Raw genomic sequence first — 20,656 nt, 5'->3', positions numbered from 1 at the left:
CTACCCAAATATCAGAAAGTAAAGCTAACGCTGATCCGGCATCCACAGAGCATCACTGCGGAGAAATGATGGAGAAAACAAAAGACAGCCAAAAGAAACCTTCCCCCCCTTGGAAGTCAGACAGAGGAGGAGACGAGGCCCCGAGCTCAGCGCTCGAGAGACGGGTTATAGCTTGCATCAACTTTTGTGCTTCTCAGCAAAGCCAACGGAAGCTGAGTAATTTGGCACCCATTCAGGTAAGCAAACAGTTGTGATAGTAGAAGCGCTCCTACTGCAGGAGGCCGTGCGTATTCACGTCTTAGTGGGTTTATTAGAAAGTCCGATAAAAACAAAAGTCCAAGCTTAACCCAATGTTCGTCAGCAAAGTGCAGCCACAATAGTTTTATCCAACGCAGCTGAGTTGCCAATGCCCGTTTCGTTCCACTAGCGCTGCTGTATTTGGAGGGAAGGATGATAACCTCCACCGAGACGCTAAAATTGCTCTAACAGCGACACCACCTACCTGCCCAGGTATTTCCAAAAGCCAGACTTTTAGACAGGGAAAAAATGTGTGAAAATCCAATTCACACAGAAACTCAGAGTACCCAGAACAAGCACAGCTCTCTCTTATGCCCTGTCCTCCTCCGAATGCTTTTAAATTCCGTTATCAGTATAAAGCAACAATCTCCCAAATAGCAGAAAAAAGTGGGGGGTTGTGTTCGTTTTTTAGAGTGGGCTACGGTAAAACCGGGATTCACTGTCGTGCCAGGGTTCTAGAGTAGACAGACTCTTCTCTGCTTTACAGTTTCCCAGCTACTCAAACAGGACGGTAAAAGGCAGAGGAATATCCACCCTTCATTAAGGACCCCAGAACTGAGGAAGGACAATGTATTCTGGGATGCTGCTTTAAAAGTCTGTGTCCCAGCTGCGTATCTCCACTTGCACTCAGTGGCCGGCAACCACGAAGGCCAGCAGCCGGTCCCTCCAAGAAGGCTCCTCATGAATAATTTCTTTCCAGCAACCACAGACACAAGTTGCGGTGTTGGCATGACTGATGCCCATCCCTCAAACGCAATCCTCACCAAGCCGTTCCCCAAAGACAGATGCCAGAGCTGCCGGAGCTGGTGAGCTGGCTGATCTTCACTAACGAGCCTGCAAATATATAAGATTCCTACAAGTCCCTTCCTTGCCATGGCCTTTTCCGCTCCTTTTCCAAGCTAAGAGACAAGAGGACAAAAGGATATTTATAGTTTTTTCCTATGACACAAGAAAAACACGACAGTACCTTACGTTTCAAGCTATATTGCAGCAGACTGTTTGGTTCCTCATTCCACCAGCGGCAATGTTTCTGCCTCACTAAATTAAAACCTATAATCTTCTGCACAGCAGAGATTTACAGATTTGGGTCTTCTCAAAGCGATGACTGCCAGCCTGACAAGCCATTTAATGGTTCAGCTCAGCCCTGACTGCCGAGGATCAGCTATCCCTGCTTCTCCAGCTAGTCTTGATTAGGTTCAGATCAAACGATGTGGTTTTAGCATCAAACCTAGGGAAGAGTTCCCCAGTAGCCCTAAAGAGCTCAATTGAAAAGGCTTAGCTGCACCACGGAGGTTGTCTACCCTGCCTGGTTTTGAAGTGAAAAGTCAGCAGGGGGGCAGGGAAGCTTCTGTGGCTGGCAAAGCTGTCTGCCAAATCCTGGCTGGCTACTGGAGAGAGACTGGGAGGAATGATTTCAGGAGAAAGTCCAGGGCAGCAGCTTAGGAGAGATTAAGTGGTACGGAAAGCCCAGCTGGAAGGAAGACAGTCTGGAGTTCATTTTCTGATCTTTTGCGCTACAACCCCAAGATCCACGTGAGATGGCAAAGGCAGTAAGGAGCTAGACGTAGCCTAGAGAGCTATCCATGTTAAATACCAACGATATAGGTCAGCAGCACAAGCTGATGTGGGGCTACAGGCACACACGCAGTAGCTGAAGACTTTACGGTTGCTGGATGCAGTCATGCCTTAAAACCTCTTTAAGAAAAGGTGAGCTAGAAAGAGGGAGCGCCAAATCACAATACAGACGCATGGACCGGTTGTGGTGAGGATCTGCCCCTGCCTGAACACCAGGACACCAAAGGAATTGAAGCCCTTTGGAACAGTTTCAAGGAGCACGAGGTTTGTGCGATGTTTTGTCTAGGAAGTTGGCCATCCCAAGCAAGGCAGAACTTGGGCACAACTTTACTGGAGGATCTGCAAACTGTGGCTGATAACCGGGTTTCGGAGGGAGGTTCAAACAGGGAGCAGTGTCAGAGCAGACCATGAGAGGCACCGCGAATGCCGACTGCCACAGCGACCTTCCGAGAAAAATCAAGACCGGGTATATGTACCTCCTTCTGACTTCAAATATAAACGCAATTCCTCCCTCCCCCTCCTTCTCTCCACCCCCGCTCATATTTTTATTTGACCTCAGAAATATCAAGAATATCAAGTCTCATTTGTTTGTGCTGAAATCTCTCTTGCAAGATCTCCCTGGCCTCAGACTAAGAGCTTTTCTTCCAATTGTTCAGTCAAGTAAGTGCATGCGTGGGAAAAAGAAAGGAAGGAGAATTTCTAATAGCATAAATTAAAAAGAAACCTTCCTGCCTTCTCTCTGATTTAAGGGTTTCTTTCTGTTAAAAAACGGAGTATCACAAACTAGTTACCAAGTACCTTCAGGAAGGAGGTGAAAGTGCTGAATTAAAAATCAATCAAACAAAAAAAGCTTTTCAGAAGTATCATCAAGGTGCCTTTTAGTCATTAAAATTTTTTTGAAAGGCCTGTGCAGATCATTTTAGTTCAGCAGTAAACCCGGCTCCTATTGTGTCTTCTGGTCATTACTCTCCTCTCTGCTACTTTGTGTAAAGTCATCAAGCAGCTCTCCCTCAATACCAATTGACAAATATTTTACCTGGGTCCCAAGATCTTTCATCCTGGCCAAGGCAAGCTCTCTCAGGTTCCCGTGCTCCACTCCAGAGCTGACTAGAGGCATTGGGATATCTCTGCATGGAAGAGGAAAAACAAAAACCTCAAACAACTGTATTAGCAGACAATACACCATTCCAAATAGCAGCAAAGATCCCAAATAGCAGCCCAGAGAACTTATCTGAATAGCTTTTGTTTCAAGTCTTTGGTTGAACAAGAAATAACACAGGTAAAACACAGCTAAAAGCAGGAGAAAAATGAAGGGAAAAAGCTACAGATTTTATTTTAGTAAAAAGACCGAAGACAAAAGTAGGCTTTTACAATCCTGAGAAATAGGTTACAATTTTGCTCTCAGTTCTTCACTTGGAAGTCTGGAAAAAAAAGGGATCATCCAGCCGAGCCTGTGCCTTGCCTAGGACTCCAGGTCAGCTGTTCTTCGTGGTATCTGTTGCTGGAGACCAGCAGTTGGGAACCAGACCGCGTCTTTCTGCGGTCTCCGAGTTGAATGTCCATCAGGGAAAATTCATCAGAATTACATTTTTATACTGGGGACACTAGCTGCTTAAAAGTGAAAAAGTTCTGTTTGGCAAATGATTTGCAGCAAAGCCCAGCCAGAACGTCTAGGGCCTTCCTATGGGAATGCAAATCATGAGTCTGCAAATGGCAGAACTCCTTCCTTCGGTTCTCCAAGGGAGGTACTAAAATGAAATTTGAAAGCAAGACCAGGTTTGGCCTCTCCACTGCCTTCCAGGGCAGTTTGTCCCTCTAGAGATTAGGAAAGCAAGACACCATCCCTTAGGGAAACGAGGATTTATGCATCCAGATCAAGCTGGAAAAGAAACATGGGGATTCTTGGCATGTCCCACTCCACGCTCACCTTGTATCCAATGCTGTACTATACGGTGATTCCAAATGCTTCTCCTTGCCCCTGCTCAAAGTCCAGCCTGGCACCTCTGATAACACACCACCCAAGTGCGCCACGGTGCACTCCCAAACCCCTCACACCTTCTACAGGGAAATAAGGGCTATACAAACACGAAAGATACTCAAAACGGGGCTCAAACATTCCTCGGTGAGTATTCCTCCTTTTTCTTTGTCTATGCAAGCATTCAACAGAGTAAAGAACAGAATATCACAAAAAACATACAGAGAATGGGATGGTTCAGGGAATTGGTAATGTAATTAGCTTAATCCATCTTGGTTCAGTAGTGATTGAAAGTCATCACCATCTAGCAGCTGTCTGATGACCTCTGTAAAACGTATTAATTGATCTATTCAGCTCCTTAAGGACTTGCATTCACATCATGGCCCCCATTAACAATTACTATTTTTGGCAGTAGCTGTATAAAAGATAAAGGTCTTCAAGGGTCCTAAAGACCTGATCCTGTGCTGCTTCAGCCTTGTCGAAGTCGGAGGCGCCGGCAAGGGGGGGCAAGAAAAGTTTTCCTTTACTGTTAAGAATGAAAACAAGGGTTTCGGACTCCAGGACTCTCCTCCCGTTTCAGCATCGCACTTCATTTCGGTACAACTTTCTCCAGCATAACAGGGGCCCTGTGTTTTACTTTCCTCCCCTGTTTTCCCTGCTCTTTTCTCTATAAAGCCGAAGGGTCTATGAAAAATTCCTTGCCTCGTACACTCACATGCCAAGAAGTTGAGGCAAAAGGCAATTAGTTAACCAGTTCATTTATTCAGTGGATTTCTTTGAGTAAATAAGACACTGCAGAGCCAACACAACATACTTCAAAGAGCTTCAATTAGAGGAAATGAGCACTTCACATTGTGACTAAAGGACACACTAGAGGAGAATGGCATTTTCAGCAGGGTACGTTAGATCTACAGTGATAATCTAACTAAACGCCTTTCCTCTAATTATGGAACAACTCCAAGAAGTCAGGCTGTATGTATTTTCCCTACAGGGACACAGATAAAACACCCTGACATCCTCCAGTACCAGGTTTTTAGCTAAATCCAGAGTCAGCTGTGAAACAGTAAATAAAGTACCGCAAATAAAAGATAGATTACAACATACAGTAACTTGAGCCTCTCTCATCTGCCTACTAGAGAGCAAACTAAATTAAAATATGAATGTGAAAAATAAGCTTTCCAAGAAAAAGAAAACAAGAAACAGGTTTTCCATCCCCACTTCAGATTAGGGCAGAGTATTTAAATAAGTCCCCTGCGTGCATCTTGAGCGTACGCACAAGCTGCCTATTTTGAATAGCCACCAGACAGCATTGAACCAGTGATTTTAGGACTTGTTAAAACGCTGAACAAATTCAGGGATACGGGGGATTAGATCCTGACCTTATTAAAGTGAATGCGCAATTTGCCAGAAGCTTCAACAAGGCCTATTTAATCTTCCGTTTTTCAAACATTTTGCATTGCCTCGAACACTTGTGAAGCAGTTGACTGAAGCACACAGTGAAAGCCTAAAGACCTTGAGTCTGCTCTCAGCTCGGTTAAGTAAGGTATTTTATTTCTTCGTACCTACATCTCCCCATCAGTACAGCGAAAATAACAATCATATAAAACACCAATTTCCACGAAAGGAAAAGTCTCCGGGTGCGCGGCACTGCTCCTGTCATTTCACACCTTCGCACACACCAAGGCACTTCGGTGATAATGAGGTTCACAACCATTCAGGATAAATACAGTATTAAGCACCTCTGACAGTTACAAAACACCCTGGAAGATATATTCTCCTCCAACCAGCCATTAGCAACAGCATCTCTTTTTTTTTTTTTTTTAAACATATTTAACCTGGTTTCCTGAAGCAGAAAGACTTGTACAGTGTTTTGTCAGTGACACCTCTCCCATACTCACCCAATTCCTTCAACTGATTATTTTGAGCATGTGAGGGACTAAAAAACCATTTTGAGTCCTCAAAACCTGGTACTAGGGAACAGAGATGCCAAACAGTGGTCCTAATAAGGAAAGACATGGATAACTCAGTCTTTTTCTGGTGCTGTTTGCTAGAAAACCTGAATGCACATACCAAACGGCCAGCCAGAACGCAGAGGGCTCGGGACGAGCTGCCGTCCGGGGCACGAGCTGAATCTGAAAGGATTGTGGAAATAGAGCCTGAAATGTAAGACGGGAAGGATGGAGGACTTCAAGGGGCTGGAGGGAGGTGGAAAGGGCCTGGGGCAGCAATGGAGAACGGGGAAAAAGTTACTGTCCTCAGTGACGCAGCGTTGGGAACAGGCCACAAATGTTTTCAGAAATCTGGCTTTGTTCATTATTCTGTTACAGAGTCACACAATGGCCCTGAAAGCAATTTAGATCAAAGTAATAGCTTTTGGACTTTGCACTGGAGGTGTAAAAATCTGTAATCACCACGCACAAGTTTCAGATAACATGAGCCAGTCAGTAAGAAAACAGCTATTCCACTGGAACATAATAACTGACAACCGCATGACAGCTGGATGGAGGCTGCTGCTGTTGACAGAATAAATCATAGTCAAGCTCAGGCAAATCAGCACACCAAGCAAAGACTTCGCCAGGCCTGTGTTCCTTAGGAGAAGACCTGCTAGGCTGCAAACTCATGTCGTCCTCTAAGAATAAACCTGTTTGTTTTAGATAGGATGCTATGGTGATAGCATCATGACCAAACCATTGCGTCTATAATAGTGGAATCGATGAGGAAGAAGGAGATGTGCAGGGAGAAAAGGTGGGAGTTTTGCCTTTAATAATGCTCCTACAAGCGATGTGAAAAGCCTGGGGGAATATCAAGCAGATATTTCCTCTAAGCCATGTTTCGCCTTCTTCATCAGTATCACATCCTTCTTCTCAGAGTTCAGCTACAGCCACCAGTTTCTCACAGCAACAAAAGACCTGAAGAAAAGATCTCCTGGTGGCTGAATCCTTGTCCCGGTTATTACAGACTGCTGGATCACGATCACACTCATACGCCTAATCCAGCTTCACCATATTCACGTTTAGCTTCTCTTCTTTGGAAAGCTACTCCAGAATCCCAGCCCTGACCGAAAATTCCCAGCTTCCTACCTCGTTTTATGCAAGGCTACTTCTTATTTCCTTGTTCTCTGCCCAAATCAATGTTCCTATTTCTTAAAAGGTTATTTTCCTTCTCTCATAGATTTGCAGAGGTCATTTATGTCCACATCTATCCTTCAAACAGAAGACTGATGTTCCTCTGCATATATTTCCACAGTTTATTTGCTTGAAGATGGGGATTATTCCAGACAAGGTCTTACCAAAGCCTTGCCTGGCTCCTGCATTAATACTTTCATCTCTAAGAAGAGTTATCCTGAAAAAAATGCTTTTCACGGCTGCATTCACCAGTGGTTTATTCACATTACAGACCGAGACATTAAGAACTCTTCCTCCTCTGCTCTTTTCACGTGGTGATCTCATGGTTTGCAGCAAAACCCCCTCCAAGTTTGACCTCAGACTTGCCTGAACTGCATCTCATCCCACCTCTATCACTCCAGCTTCACCACCACCAGATCCAGCTCGTGCATCCTCTCTCTTTCAATGACGCTTCCCAGCCCCGCAAGGTTTCTTCAGTGCTGTATTACTTTTTGTGTCATTGTAAATAAATACAATTTTGAGCAAGATTAGTTTTTAAATGGACGTTTGAGAAACTCCACTAATAACCCTGAGTCCATACTTTCTTTATCAAAGCTACCCAGCGTTTCTTGCCTTCAGCCACTTTCTTCTCTACCGTGTTTCTCCGCTTATCCCTCTTCCGTCACATTTCTGATAGGGCACAAAATCGAAATGCCTTAGAGAAGGCCAGGCAGGTGAGGTCTAACGCACAAGGCTTTCTCATTCTGCCTGCTCTTGGAGAGCTAGGCATTGGCACGGTTTCCAGCTCATGTAGCTGGAAGCCAACTGAGTATTGTCTGCACATGCAAAAACAGGCAAGCATGCGACAGCCTCCCTTCCTAATATCAGACAGCTGTAGGAGATAACAGAAGAAAAATAATCCAAGAAGACCCCACACTGAAAATACAGAGCTAAATGGAAGTATTATCTATCGTCCTGGGAGGTGACGGAAATAACGGCACTGCCATAGTACATTTATGAAAACCCTGCAACACCCACGGGGAAAGAAAAGAAGTCTCTATAGCCAAAAAAATGACACACCCCGCAGCTTCTGCAGTAAGGATAGGAAACTTCACCCGCAGTGAAGGGGCAACTATCCATCAATACCATTAAAGTACCACGTGTGCCACATCCTCTGCTCTTGTCTGGCTGACAACGAAAGCAGGGCCTCCAGAAATCTTGAAGTTTCTGGGTGCATTAGAGAGGCAGTTCAATTTAAATAGCTTTTCATTCTGCTTGGCCTTTCCCATTCTGAAGAGATAGGAAGCGTTTTTTAAAATCTTTAGTGCATTAATGATTAAGGATGAAAAATAATAAAAGGCTGAGTCAGATCTCACTGTAATTAAAGTAAGAATCCCTCCAAGTGCAATAAATCAAGAAACAAGGCCCATCACAGAAAATTACCTCTGAACACGGTACACACGTGTCCACGGTGGGACAAGGGCCAGGATTCTGGCCACCAGATCCACAAGAGTGCTGGGGGGGTAGCTCTTGTATCTTCCAGTCTTCCAGAGCTCGTACAGACCCGTGCCACGGATCACGAGCGTCGGATAGAGCTTCATGCCGTCTGGGCGAAAAGCAGGATTCTCAAAAAACTCCTGCAAAAGAGGAACAAAAAATGCGAGTCAGGGCAAAACAAACTACATCTCCTGAGGCTTTAATGCCCCAGCAAAACTAATTTCGAGACAGATTTTGTAAAAGACAATTGTAAGTACGGTTAAAGTATTACTGGCTTACATTCAGTTTCCAGTATTTATCAGTTTACAACATTTTTAGAAATAAAAGAGCATGTACTAGATTTAAAGAGAAGGCCACTAAAGAAAAAACATCCACATGACAATGCTACGAGTCAAATCTGTACATTACTTCTACCTTTCAGCATGAATTCAATAGATATTGCACGATTTATTGTAACAGACTCTGCTCAGAATTAGAACAATAGAAATGAGTGTACTTATCTTCAATCTCAGCAGACCACATTTAGAGATTAATCAATGTGTCTGGGACACATCATTTGAATAGCAATGAAGAAAAACAGATTTATTCTACAATGGTGTTCTGAACAATCCTGGAGAACGGGAGGACAAACTGTATCTCCTGCTAACTTCTATGACTAAATCCCAGTATAGAACTGCAAATTGAACAGCCCTAGCTCGCACGACACAACAATCACATTGGTTTTTTCCAGATTAAATTTCAGTAATGACAATTAAAATAAAATCACTTACAAAAAAAAATAAAAACCAGGCAAGGCACCCTGAACCAAGCAACCATTAAATTGACTTAAGCAATGACATGGCCCTCATTATAATAGCATCTACAGGCCAGATCTAATACTGGATTAGACTGTTGCACAGCTGAAATCCACTGCTTCATCCCTCTCCAGCATGGTATTCTCATAGTAATAAACAACCCTAAAAGTTTGTTAAGCTGAGTTAATGGCAGGCTGCTGTGGTCCCACCAGTTGCTGCGCTAGCTTTGGTACCCACCAGCACTTTGTTGAAGTGCTTCAACATATTCGCGCGGCCCAGATCCACTCAGACATTTTGCTACGTTTCCTACTGCTGCTGTGTGTTAAACCAGCTCCTGGAGCGCTCCAGCAAGTCCCGATGTTGGAATCAAGTGCCATTAGCAGCCTGCTGGGAGCAGGACCTCCCCACCTGGGCAGCACTAAGCCGCTCTGTTGGCTCCCTGTGCTTTACAAAACCCTACTGCAACATGATAAAAAGCAGCACATGGTTTGCTGCTAGCTTAAGCACACCAAAATGGATCTGCACAGAGTTGAATGTGTGCTAGATCCAGCACAAGGACGGGAGGAGGCGAGCAAGGTCAGAGGAACGGCAGGACCACGTCAGCCCAAGCCGTTTCTGGCAGACGCCCTGCCTAAGCCCGGGGCCAGCTCCAGCAGCCTCTGTCCTGCACGCCCGCGCTCCCGTGCCACCCTGCCTGCTGCGCAGCTGCAGAGAAAAACAGACCAGAGAGCTAATCCAGCTGAAAAAAGAAACCACTTAAAAAAATGTCTTTTCCAGGCAGGCCAGCCTCCTGAGCCATTTGTACACATCCTCACAAGCAGAGAGACAGGGACAACTGAGTCAGTTTAAGAGACAAAACAAGATCTGGACCATGGATAAAGTCCATGCTGCTGCTGCAAAATTAACTGTCAAATCCTGCATTCATAGAATCATGGAATCGTTTAGGTTGGAAAAGACCCTTAAGATCATCGAGTCCAACCGTTAACCCAGCGCTGCCAAGCCCACCACTAAACCATGTCCCTCAGCACCACATCTCCCCGGCTTTTAAATCCCCCCAGGGATGGGGACTCAGCCCCTGCCCCGGGCAGCCTGGGCCAGGGCCTGACAGCCCTTTGGGGGAAGGAGTTTTTCCTAATACCCAACCCACACCTGCCCTGGCGCAGCTTGAGGCCGTTCCCTCTCATCCTATTGCTGACGAAGCTTCAGCCATCACCATCCCAGCACCACTGCTGGTTTACGGAGCAGTAAGTCCCGGATGGCCCCATAAAGAAAAGAAAACAACAAAAGGGGGAGGTAGTGGTTTTAAATTTTGCAGGGTTGTTTTAACTCAGATCAAGTCACTGACTTGAGTTACCTGCAGCTTTGCAAAACGGCTGGGCCAAAAGCTGCTTCTGCTGAGAGAACCCCATCCAGGCACAGCCTCGGTGTGCTCACCTCGGTACAGAATTGCTCAACAGTTTGGTTCATGCAGAAAGTGAGACCCACCTTCTCCACCCTCAGCCTCCAGGAGGGCTATCTAACTCATTTCTCCTCTAAGAGTATCCAAGTCACAAGGCCAACCATCCCAGACAGGTAACACACCTTGTATCCCATTAACCTGTAAAGTAAACGGTTTACAAGGAAGCTGGCAGACAAAGAGGGATGACTCTGAACCCTGGTGTCAAGGTGCTCACTCTGGAGCGTGTGTAGATATAAGGTTGGTCTGCCCCGTTCCTCAGGTCTGTTTATGAACTCTACAAACACTCCTGTTCATCACGAATCTCACATCGCCACCGTGAGATGAAAAAACGTACTTATCTTGCCAGCTCTGCGAAATAATAAAATCATCATCCCCACTTCTGAGGATGGGGCATAAACGACTTATTCGGAGACGCTCTGGGCTGGTCTGTGCTGCAGCTCCACAGGCAGCAGATGTGACGGCTCCCTGCCCTGCCCACGCTTCCAGCCACGCCGTCCTGCTCCCAGCCTCGTGCCAGCTCCGATTCCTGATGGATCCTTGACCAGGATGACTCACCTCACTGCTGCAGGAGACCCAACAGGCATTTTGAGGAGAACGCTTTTCTTTTGTTTCGGTGTTGGGCTGGGTTACGGAACGATCTGTTGAGCACCACGGATGAATCAAAGAATATCTCAAGTTGGAAGGGACCCGTAAGGATCACCCAGTCCAACTCCCAGTAAGTAAGTAAGGTCAGAAACAGGATCTGCCCCCATGTGACAGCAGGGAACCATTACGTCCGCTCTTGGAAGCATGCGTCCTCCCCTCCGCCCCAAGGGTTCAGCTTGACTTTATAGGTCAATACTGGTGCTGGCGGCTGTCAGAGAAGGCAGACATGCTCTGCCCTTGGCTGACCACTCTTACCACTTCTTCTGTGCCGGCCCTAGCGTGCATCTGATGCTCTAGATGCAAAGAGGGGGGAAAAAAATAAATCACTGGACTCATTTTTAAAGCAGCCAGCTGAAGCAAGCGTGTAATCCAAAGTCATATAGCGTATGAGGTAGCGTAGGGTCAGAAAAATAATTCAGAATCAACAGAACAACCCAAAAGGACAGACTTCCATCTTTTGTGGGTGGTTAGAGGTGCTCTAACGTAAAAGAAAGCAACTGTGAAAGAAGGAATAAGAAAATCAGGTAAGGGGTGATTGCTCGAGCTCTATGGCCAAGCAGCACCGAAGAAGAGAAAGACATTAAGGTAAGAAAGCAATGATGCTTCCACAATGAGATATAGGAAGGTAAATAAACCACTCCAGCAAGGAAAAAAGGCTTCCAGTAAGCTTATGCATTAATATTCGCAAGGATACCGAACGCAAAAGCATGTGTGATTCACCAGTCGGAATATTTAAACATTCACTGATTTACATTGCAGATTAAAGGCAAAGGCATCAGCACAGCACTAAGGTTAAAGCCATCCAGCAGTCAAAGGCAAGGTCAAAAGTTAAGGTTTCTAATCACATTGTGAATTTTGCCACTTCGTACATACTGCATATTTTATGCCAATATATTGTTAGCTGATAACGCTACTTCGTATTTCAGTAACGCTGGCATTAAAACAGCAACAGATTTTCACATTTATTTCTTAACATATTTCTCAAAATATTCCTCAAGTTTAATTATTTCAAAAGTAATTAATTTCAAGCAATACAACAAAGCAGTGTCTCCTTTTCTTCCTGAACCCCTTTTTCCAGCGGTAAACTTTAAAGAGTTTCTTTAAATCCCAATATTTAAAGGCTTAACCTTTTCCCATTGACAAACAGTTTTGATTAAGTCTCTCAGGAAACAAAGGAACTATAAAATGCCAACACATGCCAAGCTTTAGTAGGAATTGTAGCCTTTTCTTTTTTTAATTAGACACCTTAAAAGGTGTCTTCGACTGATAAAAACGTTGAGAACAGTTTACTGCCAAAACAAATTCAATCCCTAAAACACCATTTGTTCCAGAGACCACCATCCCTGGCATCACTGGAGTCAACAGGAGGCTTTCCATCAGCTCTAGCAAGCGCTCAAGCAGGGCTTAAATCCACGTCTGCTAATGCAGTGTGAAGTTAGAGGTTAAAAATGACCTAGAGAGAAAGGATCCTTACGTATTTCCAGTCTTTCTGAATCACTTGAGGACGCGGCGCAGTGCTCTTGCGTGCGTGACTATTCCAAATGGAAGCACATGCAACTTCAAAGCTACTAAACTGATTTTCTTTGAACCTGAAGTTTTCTCCCCTCTACTTAAAGACTGTAAGCCAACTAGCATTTAACTCGTCTTGTATAATAAAGATGGATGCTAGCTTAAAATTTAAAATTTGTGTGTGCGGAGGGTGGACAGGATGTGAGAAATGATCGTAGTGGTTTAATTGTAATTAAAAAAAAAAAGGTCAATTCAGATCAGCTGAAACTTAAATGATCTGGGGGTTCATAACATGGACCTTTTCATACCCTAAAATAACATTTCTTACAACCTTGCCCAATTTATGTGGTATTAGAGAAAAGCTGAGTACTTTTCTCTATTGACACGGAGGGGCTGGAGCGTGGCCAGAGCAGGGCAGCGAGGCTGGGGCAGGGGCTGGAGCACAAGGCTGGGGAGGGGCGGCTGGGGGAGCTGGGGGGGCTCAGCCTGGAGAAGAGGAGGCTGAGGGGAGCCCTCATCGCTCTCTGCAACGGCCTGAAAGGAGGCTGGAGCCGGGGGGGTCGGTCTCTGCTCCCCAGGAACAAGCGATGGGACGAGAGGGAACGGCCTCAAGCTGCGCCAGGGCAGGGTTGGGTTGGGTATGGGGAAAAACTTCTTCCCCCAAAGGGCTGTCAGGCCCTGGCCCAGGCTGCCCAGGGCAGGGGCTGAGTCCCCATCCCTGGGGGGATTTAAAAGCCGGGGAGATGTGGTGCTGAGGGACATGGTTTAGTGGTGGCCTTGGCAGTGCTGGGTTAACGGTTGGACTCGATGATCTTAAGGGTCTTTTCCAACCTTAACGATTCTATGATTCTACTTTTTCACAGCAAATAATATAATGAGTAACCAGAGAATCCTGGAATTCACAATTATTTTGCTTCACCTGAGCTCCATTAAACATACTTTACTTGTAAGAACAGCTGCTCTGTGAATTACAAACAATGAATCTTAATAAGATCCCATCAGCACACATTCAGTCTACAAGGTTATACAAGTTAGCCGCTAACATGTTTTATGAGAACAATAATTGATTTTACTAGCATATGCCTTTGTTGTAGAAGTTCCCTGTTATTAAAGCTAATGGCATCTATAGGATCCATTCATCCACCACCTCATAAACTCACTGCCACTATGAATAATCAGGGTCCAATGGTTGTAAAATCAATTTAGATGCCAAGAAGCCACTGATTTTTCCATCAAGGCAGACGTATCAAAGTGCATGATTGAATCCTTTTGTCCAACTCCCATCAATTGCTTTGAGTCCTAAAAATTGCATGGTGTTGTAATTACTGTCCAAGAAAACAGACATTAGTTGAAAACCAAAAGTCAACATAACACGATGTGAATCAAAAAAAGATCAGAATAGAAGAGGAGATAGAATCAGGAGATGAAGTCCTGAACTCAAATATTTCACTATCATGCGCGTTTGCAATAACCTTTTTCAATAGAAAGCCCATTAGTCACCCGTGTATCTGTTCAGAGTTGCAACGGAAAGGTCAAATGATTTGGGATCATAATGAGACCACACAGCGGTGCGGTCCCATTTTCAAGTTCGGTAATAGCACAACTCGGCCAATATTAAAAGATTATACCTTGCCGTTTTAATCTGATTTTACTGACCACTAAGTACAGAACAAATTAGAAACATACTTTGAAGACACCCAGAAGCTGCAGTTCTCCCCCTCACTCTAAAAAGAAAAAAATATATTTCATGGGATTCCACTTCATCTTTTTACAGACCAAAGATTCAGTTGCCATCTTTAATCTTCTTGCTCTCAAGATGTTCAGCTGTTTGAGGAGATATCAGTTATAGGATAAGCGCAGCAATTTTTTAAAGCTATTTACTAAAATGTCAGGATTTGTTAAAAATAAAGGTCACCAAAATCTATTTTTTAATGACTGTCCACTAGCAATCAAGTGCCACTCAACCTGATTCTTGAATTGGTTCCTTCACTGTAGTCCCTGCACGAAACAGATGATTAAATTCATGTCCGGCTACATTAAGATGAATATTATCTTAATTCTCCATATTACAGCATTCTTTATCTCCACCAGCTGTATTATTTATAACTATGAATATTGGTAGCACTTGAAAGCTACTGCGTTGAATGACACTTCCAGCTCTACAGGGAGCGAACAATCACTTAGTAGTTTAATTATACGCATTAATGGAAGCTTGTGGCTCAAAAATGTGGCTCCATTTTAACTCGAAATTTGCATTTTCCCCTCTTTCTTGTAAATGCAAGTCTAATTAAAATGTAACGATAAGATCTGCATTCACTGATACTGACAATGGCCTACTGACCGAGAAGCGTAGGCTAAATTGTGCCTTTTCCCTTGCCTTTTGGAGCAGCCTGGGAACATGTGCACACCGTCAAGCACCAGTTGTCACCTGGGAAGCAGGGAAACGCAGTGCCAACAGCAAGCTGAGAGGTGGTCATTTTGAAGTCATTTAACATCAGTATCTTTCAATTACGTGACCTTAGACTTCCTACTAAGTTACGAGAACATAGTAAGATACTACTCGTTAGCTGCTCTGAACACCATCTGTTTGTAGACTCTGACTCGCGACCCATGAGATGGTTTTAGATCAAGTTTACCACTCAGTGAGAGAAAGGTGAAAAATAATATTTACCGTGCCGCATGTTATGAGTCCATATACGTTACACAGCGCGATCGTATACACACTGTGTGCAAAACCAGCAGGGCGCACATGAACACGAGTGCAGCGCAGACCTTCCAGCGAGGGTAAGGCAGATCAGCCCTCTGTGAAAGCCGTCTCTCGCGGCTGGGAGCTGCCCGGCGGGAAAGGGCCTGGGGGTGCTGGTCGACAGCCGCTGGACATGAGCCAGCAGGGTGCCCAGGTGGCCAAGAGGGCCAGTGGCATCCTGGCTTGTGTCAGGAACGGTGTGGCCAGCAGGAGCAGGGCAGGGATGGTCCCCCTGTGCTGGGCACTGGGGAGGCCGCCCCTCGAGTGCTGTGCTCAGCGCTGGGCCCCGCACCCCAAGGCGGCCATGGAGGGGCTGGAGCGTGGCCAGAGCAGGGCAGCGAGGCTGGGGCAGGGGCTGGAGCACAAGGCTGGGGAGGAGCGGCTGGGGGAGCTGGGGGGGCTCAGCCTGGAGAAGAGGAGGCTGAGGGGAGCCCTCATCGCTCTCTGCAACGGCCTGAAAGGAGGCTGGAGCCGGGGGGGTCGGTCTCTGCTCCCCAGGAACAAGCGATGGGACGAGAGGGAACGGCCTCAAGCTGCGCCAGGGCAGGGTTGGGTTGGGTATTGGGAAAAACTTCTTCATCGAAAGGGTGGCCAAGCGTTGGAACAGGCTGCCCAGGGCAGTGGTTGAGTCTCCATCCCTGGAGGTATTTAAAGAACGGATAGATACGGTGCTCGAGGACGCAGTTTAGTGATGGACTTGGCAGTGCTGGGTTAGCGGTTGGACTCGATGATCTTAAGGGTCTTTTCCAACCTTGACGATTCTGTGATTCTATGATTCTGTGAAAGGGAAGCAAACTCTCCAGCGTTTCACCTGCGGCAAGCTGGAGCTCGTTGTTCTGCTGACTGCACGCACACTCGCTCTTCAAGGTATCTTTACCTGGCACTTACTTTAAATACATAGAATTAAAACACATCTTTCTAATATAACCTCGGGAATTTCCAAAGTTGCCTTGGGTTTATAGAGAGACAGCATGTTGAAATAACTTGTGCCTAATATACCGCTGTTTCTGAGGTCCATCAGGTGTTAACTGTCCTCAAAGAGCAACACTTTCTGTCCATTCAAATGTTCTTTGGGGGAGTGACTTTACAGCGCAATTAATAAATCCTGTTGCTGAATTAGTGATGTCTGAGGCAAACACAGTACAACATGGCAACGGTTTTAATTGGGCTCCTCTGAAATGCATAGATTATATATGCTATCCTGAATCTATAACATTGATTCCAAGGTGGAATCTGCTTTAAAGCAGAAATAAATCAAGTCATTTCTGCTTAACGTCTGCACTCATGACAAAATCTCCTACCGGTGTGGCCACGGGGCAAAAAGGTTCTCAAGCAGATGATCCAAACTTGAGCTCTCCTGAGAACACCGGTAAAGCATTCTGCAATCAAGGGAGGAAAGACCATTTTCCAGTTAATGGTTATAACTTTCCTTACTATTGACAGCTACGTAATAAAATCCTTTCAGTTCCTGACACATTCAAGCTGTCAAATTTCACCATATAGTATATAAATACGATTATGGCAACTACTAAGCCAAGAAAACAGTGCCATAAACCCCAACATTTTTGCCGTAAGAGGGTCAGTTCTGTGACAACAACCAGCATCTAAGTTTAGCCCGTCTGCCTGCAGATTTCTTCAATGCTAGCATGTATTAGTGTATAGAAAAACAGCACAGAGACCGTAGCATGGTAACGCGTGGTAGGCGAAACAGAAAAGTTTGTTTCGTATTAATTTTGCATATTCATTTTGCTAGTCTTTAAATTCCTAAAGGAAGAGGCTCAAAATAGGAAAGAAGTTTATCAGTAGCACATCGCTGAAGACCTCGATATGTCTTATTGACCTATTACAATAGTGCACATTAACAAAAACATCTGGTTTGGGTTGTTACTTAATAGAATAATCTATATGCTTACTTTAGGATGTTGTATAACGCCTTATATGTAGACTTTGAATGTCAAATAAGAAAAGCGGATTTGCCTGCTAACGTCCAGAGCGAAGAGCATAAAGGACCTTGTAGTTCACCTTTCAAGGTGCAGAAAGCTGTTACGCCTCCTCCCTTCCCCGACAGCCTCAACAATCCCAAACCCGCCTGCCAAAGGGAACTTCTCCAGAAGCGTCTATCACAAGTGAATCCGCCCGATCTTCAGCTTCGGTAAGAACACGTTATCACATTAAACGCAGAAACTCTCAGGGCGCAAAGCAACAATTACGGTGGAGACTAATTTACAGGAGCATTTAGTCCACAGATGTGAAGCTGTCTTCAGCGAGATATCTACCAAGACTATGCACCTCAGCGTCATAAATACCCTAATTCTCTACACGGTATAGGAAAGTGCTGCGGCCAGACGAGGCGGGAACGTGCCTGCCTCCCATCCCATCCCTCCCACGGTCTCTTTTCACCCCTGGACTGTCAGGATCTACAGGTTGCCTCCTGTCCGACACTCCGCTGGATAGCTGCTCTCTCCAAGTTTGCGCAGAACTTACCACAAGGAGATCCTAGTCTGCGACAGTCCCCGGCACTGCTGCAATACAACTCAATAATAAGAAGAGACATTTAACATTTGGAAGAGGCCTTGGGCATCAGCAGCATGACCTTGGAGCGTGGTTTTGACTCCTGAACACAGTATCTATCCGAACACCAAGACAAATCTCTCCAGATTGTGCTCACTGCACCGAACAGACCCATCTGCTGAGTCTTGCAGGTGCTCCAAGTGAGTCTCCATTTATTACGCAGTTTTGGAGGAACCCATGAGAATACCTCGATCAATTTGCTGTGAAGTTTCACCTTCACTTTTACCAAGCACAGAACTCTGGTCTTTATGTTTCTGGAAGGGTCAGCATTCCCCTAGGGCTAAGTACAAGAAATATAGCATTTTTCATTGTCTTAAGTACACAATTTTTGCAACACAGATCCCTGTAAAACATGTCTTCTACCCTAAAAAGCATTGAGACCAGCAACTCTATAATGTTTTTGATAATCTAATCCTCCTTCATCAGACCTCTCCTTTCCATAAGGAGCATCAATACAACCATGTGCTCTCTCCCACCCTACTCAGCCCTGCAAAAGCTTCTCTCATTTATGTTCACAGCAAAGCCATTATGCTTTTCCAGTATTTAATAAAAAAAAAAACAAATCAAAAAACCAAACGAATACACAAAACCAACAACTAAGTCCTCAAGAATTTAATTTGGACATCACCGTTTATCCATGTTGATGACAGGCATTCAGTTGCTGATGATGACTTGTGCTAAAATATGTATTTTATTGAATTATACTCTCTTTGCCTGGCAAATTTGCACTCTCTATCCAAGACACATCCCTTTATTCCTCCGCTCCTTTCCATTTGGCTGTATGTTCCCAGCCATATGCTCATTATTGACTTCAGCAGCAAGGGGCCTTAGCGAAAGGGCCCCAGAAAACAACTTCTGAATGCTGGCGTGAAAAACCGACACTGGAATAGACAGAGCGACTGTATGAGCCTACGCAAGCCACCGTTGTCTGGGGACTGTTAAGTGCAGAAATGACCTTTTAGTTCAGGTAGAAAAAGGGTCTCAACTGTACCTTTACATTTAGCAGAAGCTTTTTCTGAAGGGGAGGCTATTTTAAAGGTAGCGTTTGTTATTATCATAACTTTTACAGCTGGCGTGTTGGAGGAAAATGCGTGTGCGGACAAAATACTAACTCAGAAAGACGAAGGAAGCAATCAAAGACCCATAATAAATGCAGTTTTTCCACGCAGCCTTGCAATTTATCACGTCCATACTAATGGTATAGCAATACGTACTGTTTCCATGCCGTACAACGCAACGTAGCAAAGGTCATGCTGCTACTGAAACCCCCATCCTTTGGGTTTTCTGGTCCCTATCCACATTATGCATGGATCCCCGAATGATGCAGAAGAGAAGGGATCAGTTTTACCTGTACTATTCAACTGATGCAGCTATTCTGTTTCTGCACACTGTCACACCGAGGGCTGCAGCTTTAACTTCTACTTAGAATCATGGAATCGTTAAGGTTGGAAAAGACCTTGAAGATCATCAAGTCCAACCGTTAACCCAGCACTGCCAAGGCCACCACTAAACCATGTCCCTCAGCACCACATCTCCCCGGCTTTTCAATCCCCCCAGGGATGGGGACTCAGCCCCTGCCCTGGGCAGCCTGGGCCAGGCCCTGACAGCCCTTTGGGGGAAGGAGTTTTTCCCCATACCCAACCCAACCCTGCCCTGGCGCAGCTTGAGGCCGTTCCCTCTCGTCCCATCGCTTGTTCCTGGGGAGCAGAGACCGACCCCCCCGGCTCCAGCCTCCTTTCAGGCCGTTGCAGAGAGCGAGGAGGGCTCCCCTCAGCCTCCTCTTCTCCAGGCTGAGCCCCCCCAGCTCCCCCAGCCGCTCCTCCCCAGCCTTGTGCTCCAGCCCCTGCCCCAGCCTCGCTGCCCTGCTCTGGCCACGCTCCATACTTCTTGCCTATGTTGTGCGTACCCAGAGGAGTCTGACCCGCTTTATAGGAAACACAGCCAGAGTTGCAGCAAACACACTCAGCGAGCAAATAAAAGTTATTTCCACACAGACGCGGGAGAGAGAGAGCAGCTTTGTGCACACAATTCGGCCATCTGCAGAAGTGGGCACACACTGGGGCTGTATCTAGATATTTTATCCGCAGAAATATGAGCGCAATTATCTGTGAAAATAGTTTCTAAAAATAGCCTGTTCCTTACTACCACGATTCTCATTAACATAAAAATTACCACAGCGTTGGCCATAGTTCATGAAACTATAATTGTTTCCAAAGTGAAGCTTAGTTTAGCTCTAACATTTACTAAGACTCCAAGAGAAGCTCTAGTAACTGAAGGACTGATCGTTAAATACTGCCTCATCTATTTCTGTAAGTGTGCCCGTGAAAAAAAAAAGATAAATTTCCAGAGGTAATGCTGGCTACCTGCCAATAATAGTGTTTCAATGAGATGTTTAGTAGGACTTGAAAGGAAAATCATTTACCCCACTAAACATTTCAGAACTATATTTAAAAACACAGATAATTGTCTTCCCAAAAGAGTAAA

The 20,656-nt window shown here is 45.2% G+C and overlaps 1 protein-coding gene across 1 annotated transcript in view; it reads right to left on the bottom strand.

The window, feature by feature from the left end:
• ELP3 (elongator acetyltransferase complex subunit 3) overlaps positions 1-20,656 on the bottom strand; it is a 99,280-nt gene that overhangs the window by 32,692 nt on the left and 45,932 nt on the right. Inside the window, exons 10-11 of the mRNA XM_082306682.1 lie at positions 8,395-8,588; positions 2,909-2,999 (exon numbers count right to left, since the gene is read on the bottom strand). Of these exons, the coding sequence (XP_082162808.1) occupies positions 2,909-2,999; positions 8,395-8,588 (285 nt within the window). The remainder of the gene's footprint in view (positions 1-2,908; positions 3,000-8,394; positions 8,589-20,656) is intronic.

The sequence above is a fragment of the Platalea leucorodia genome (assembly GCF_965183815.1).
Source record: "Platalea leucorodia genome assembly, chromosome: 3".
In the NCBI taxonomy this organism is placed as follows: domain Eukaryota; kingdom Metazoa; phylum Chordata; class Aves; order Pelecaniformes; family Threskiornithidae; genus Platalea; species Platalea leucorodia.
The sequence above is the reverse complement of the archived record's forward strand: the minus strand, read 5'-3'. Positions and strand labels throughout refer to the sequence as shown.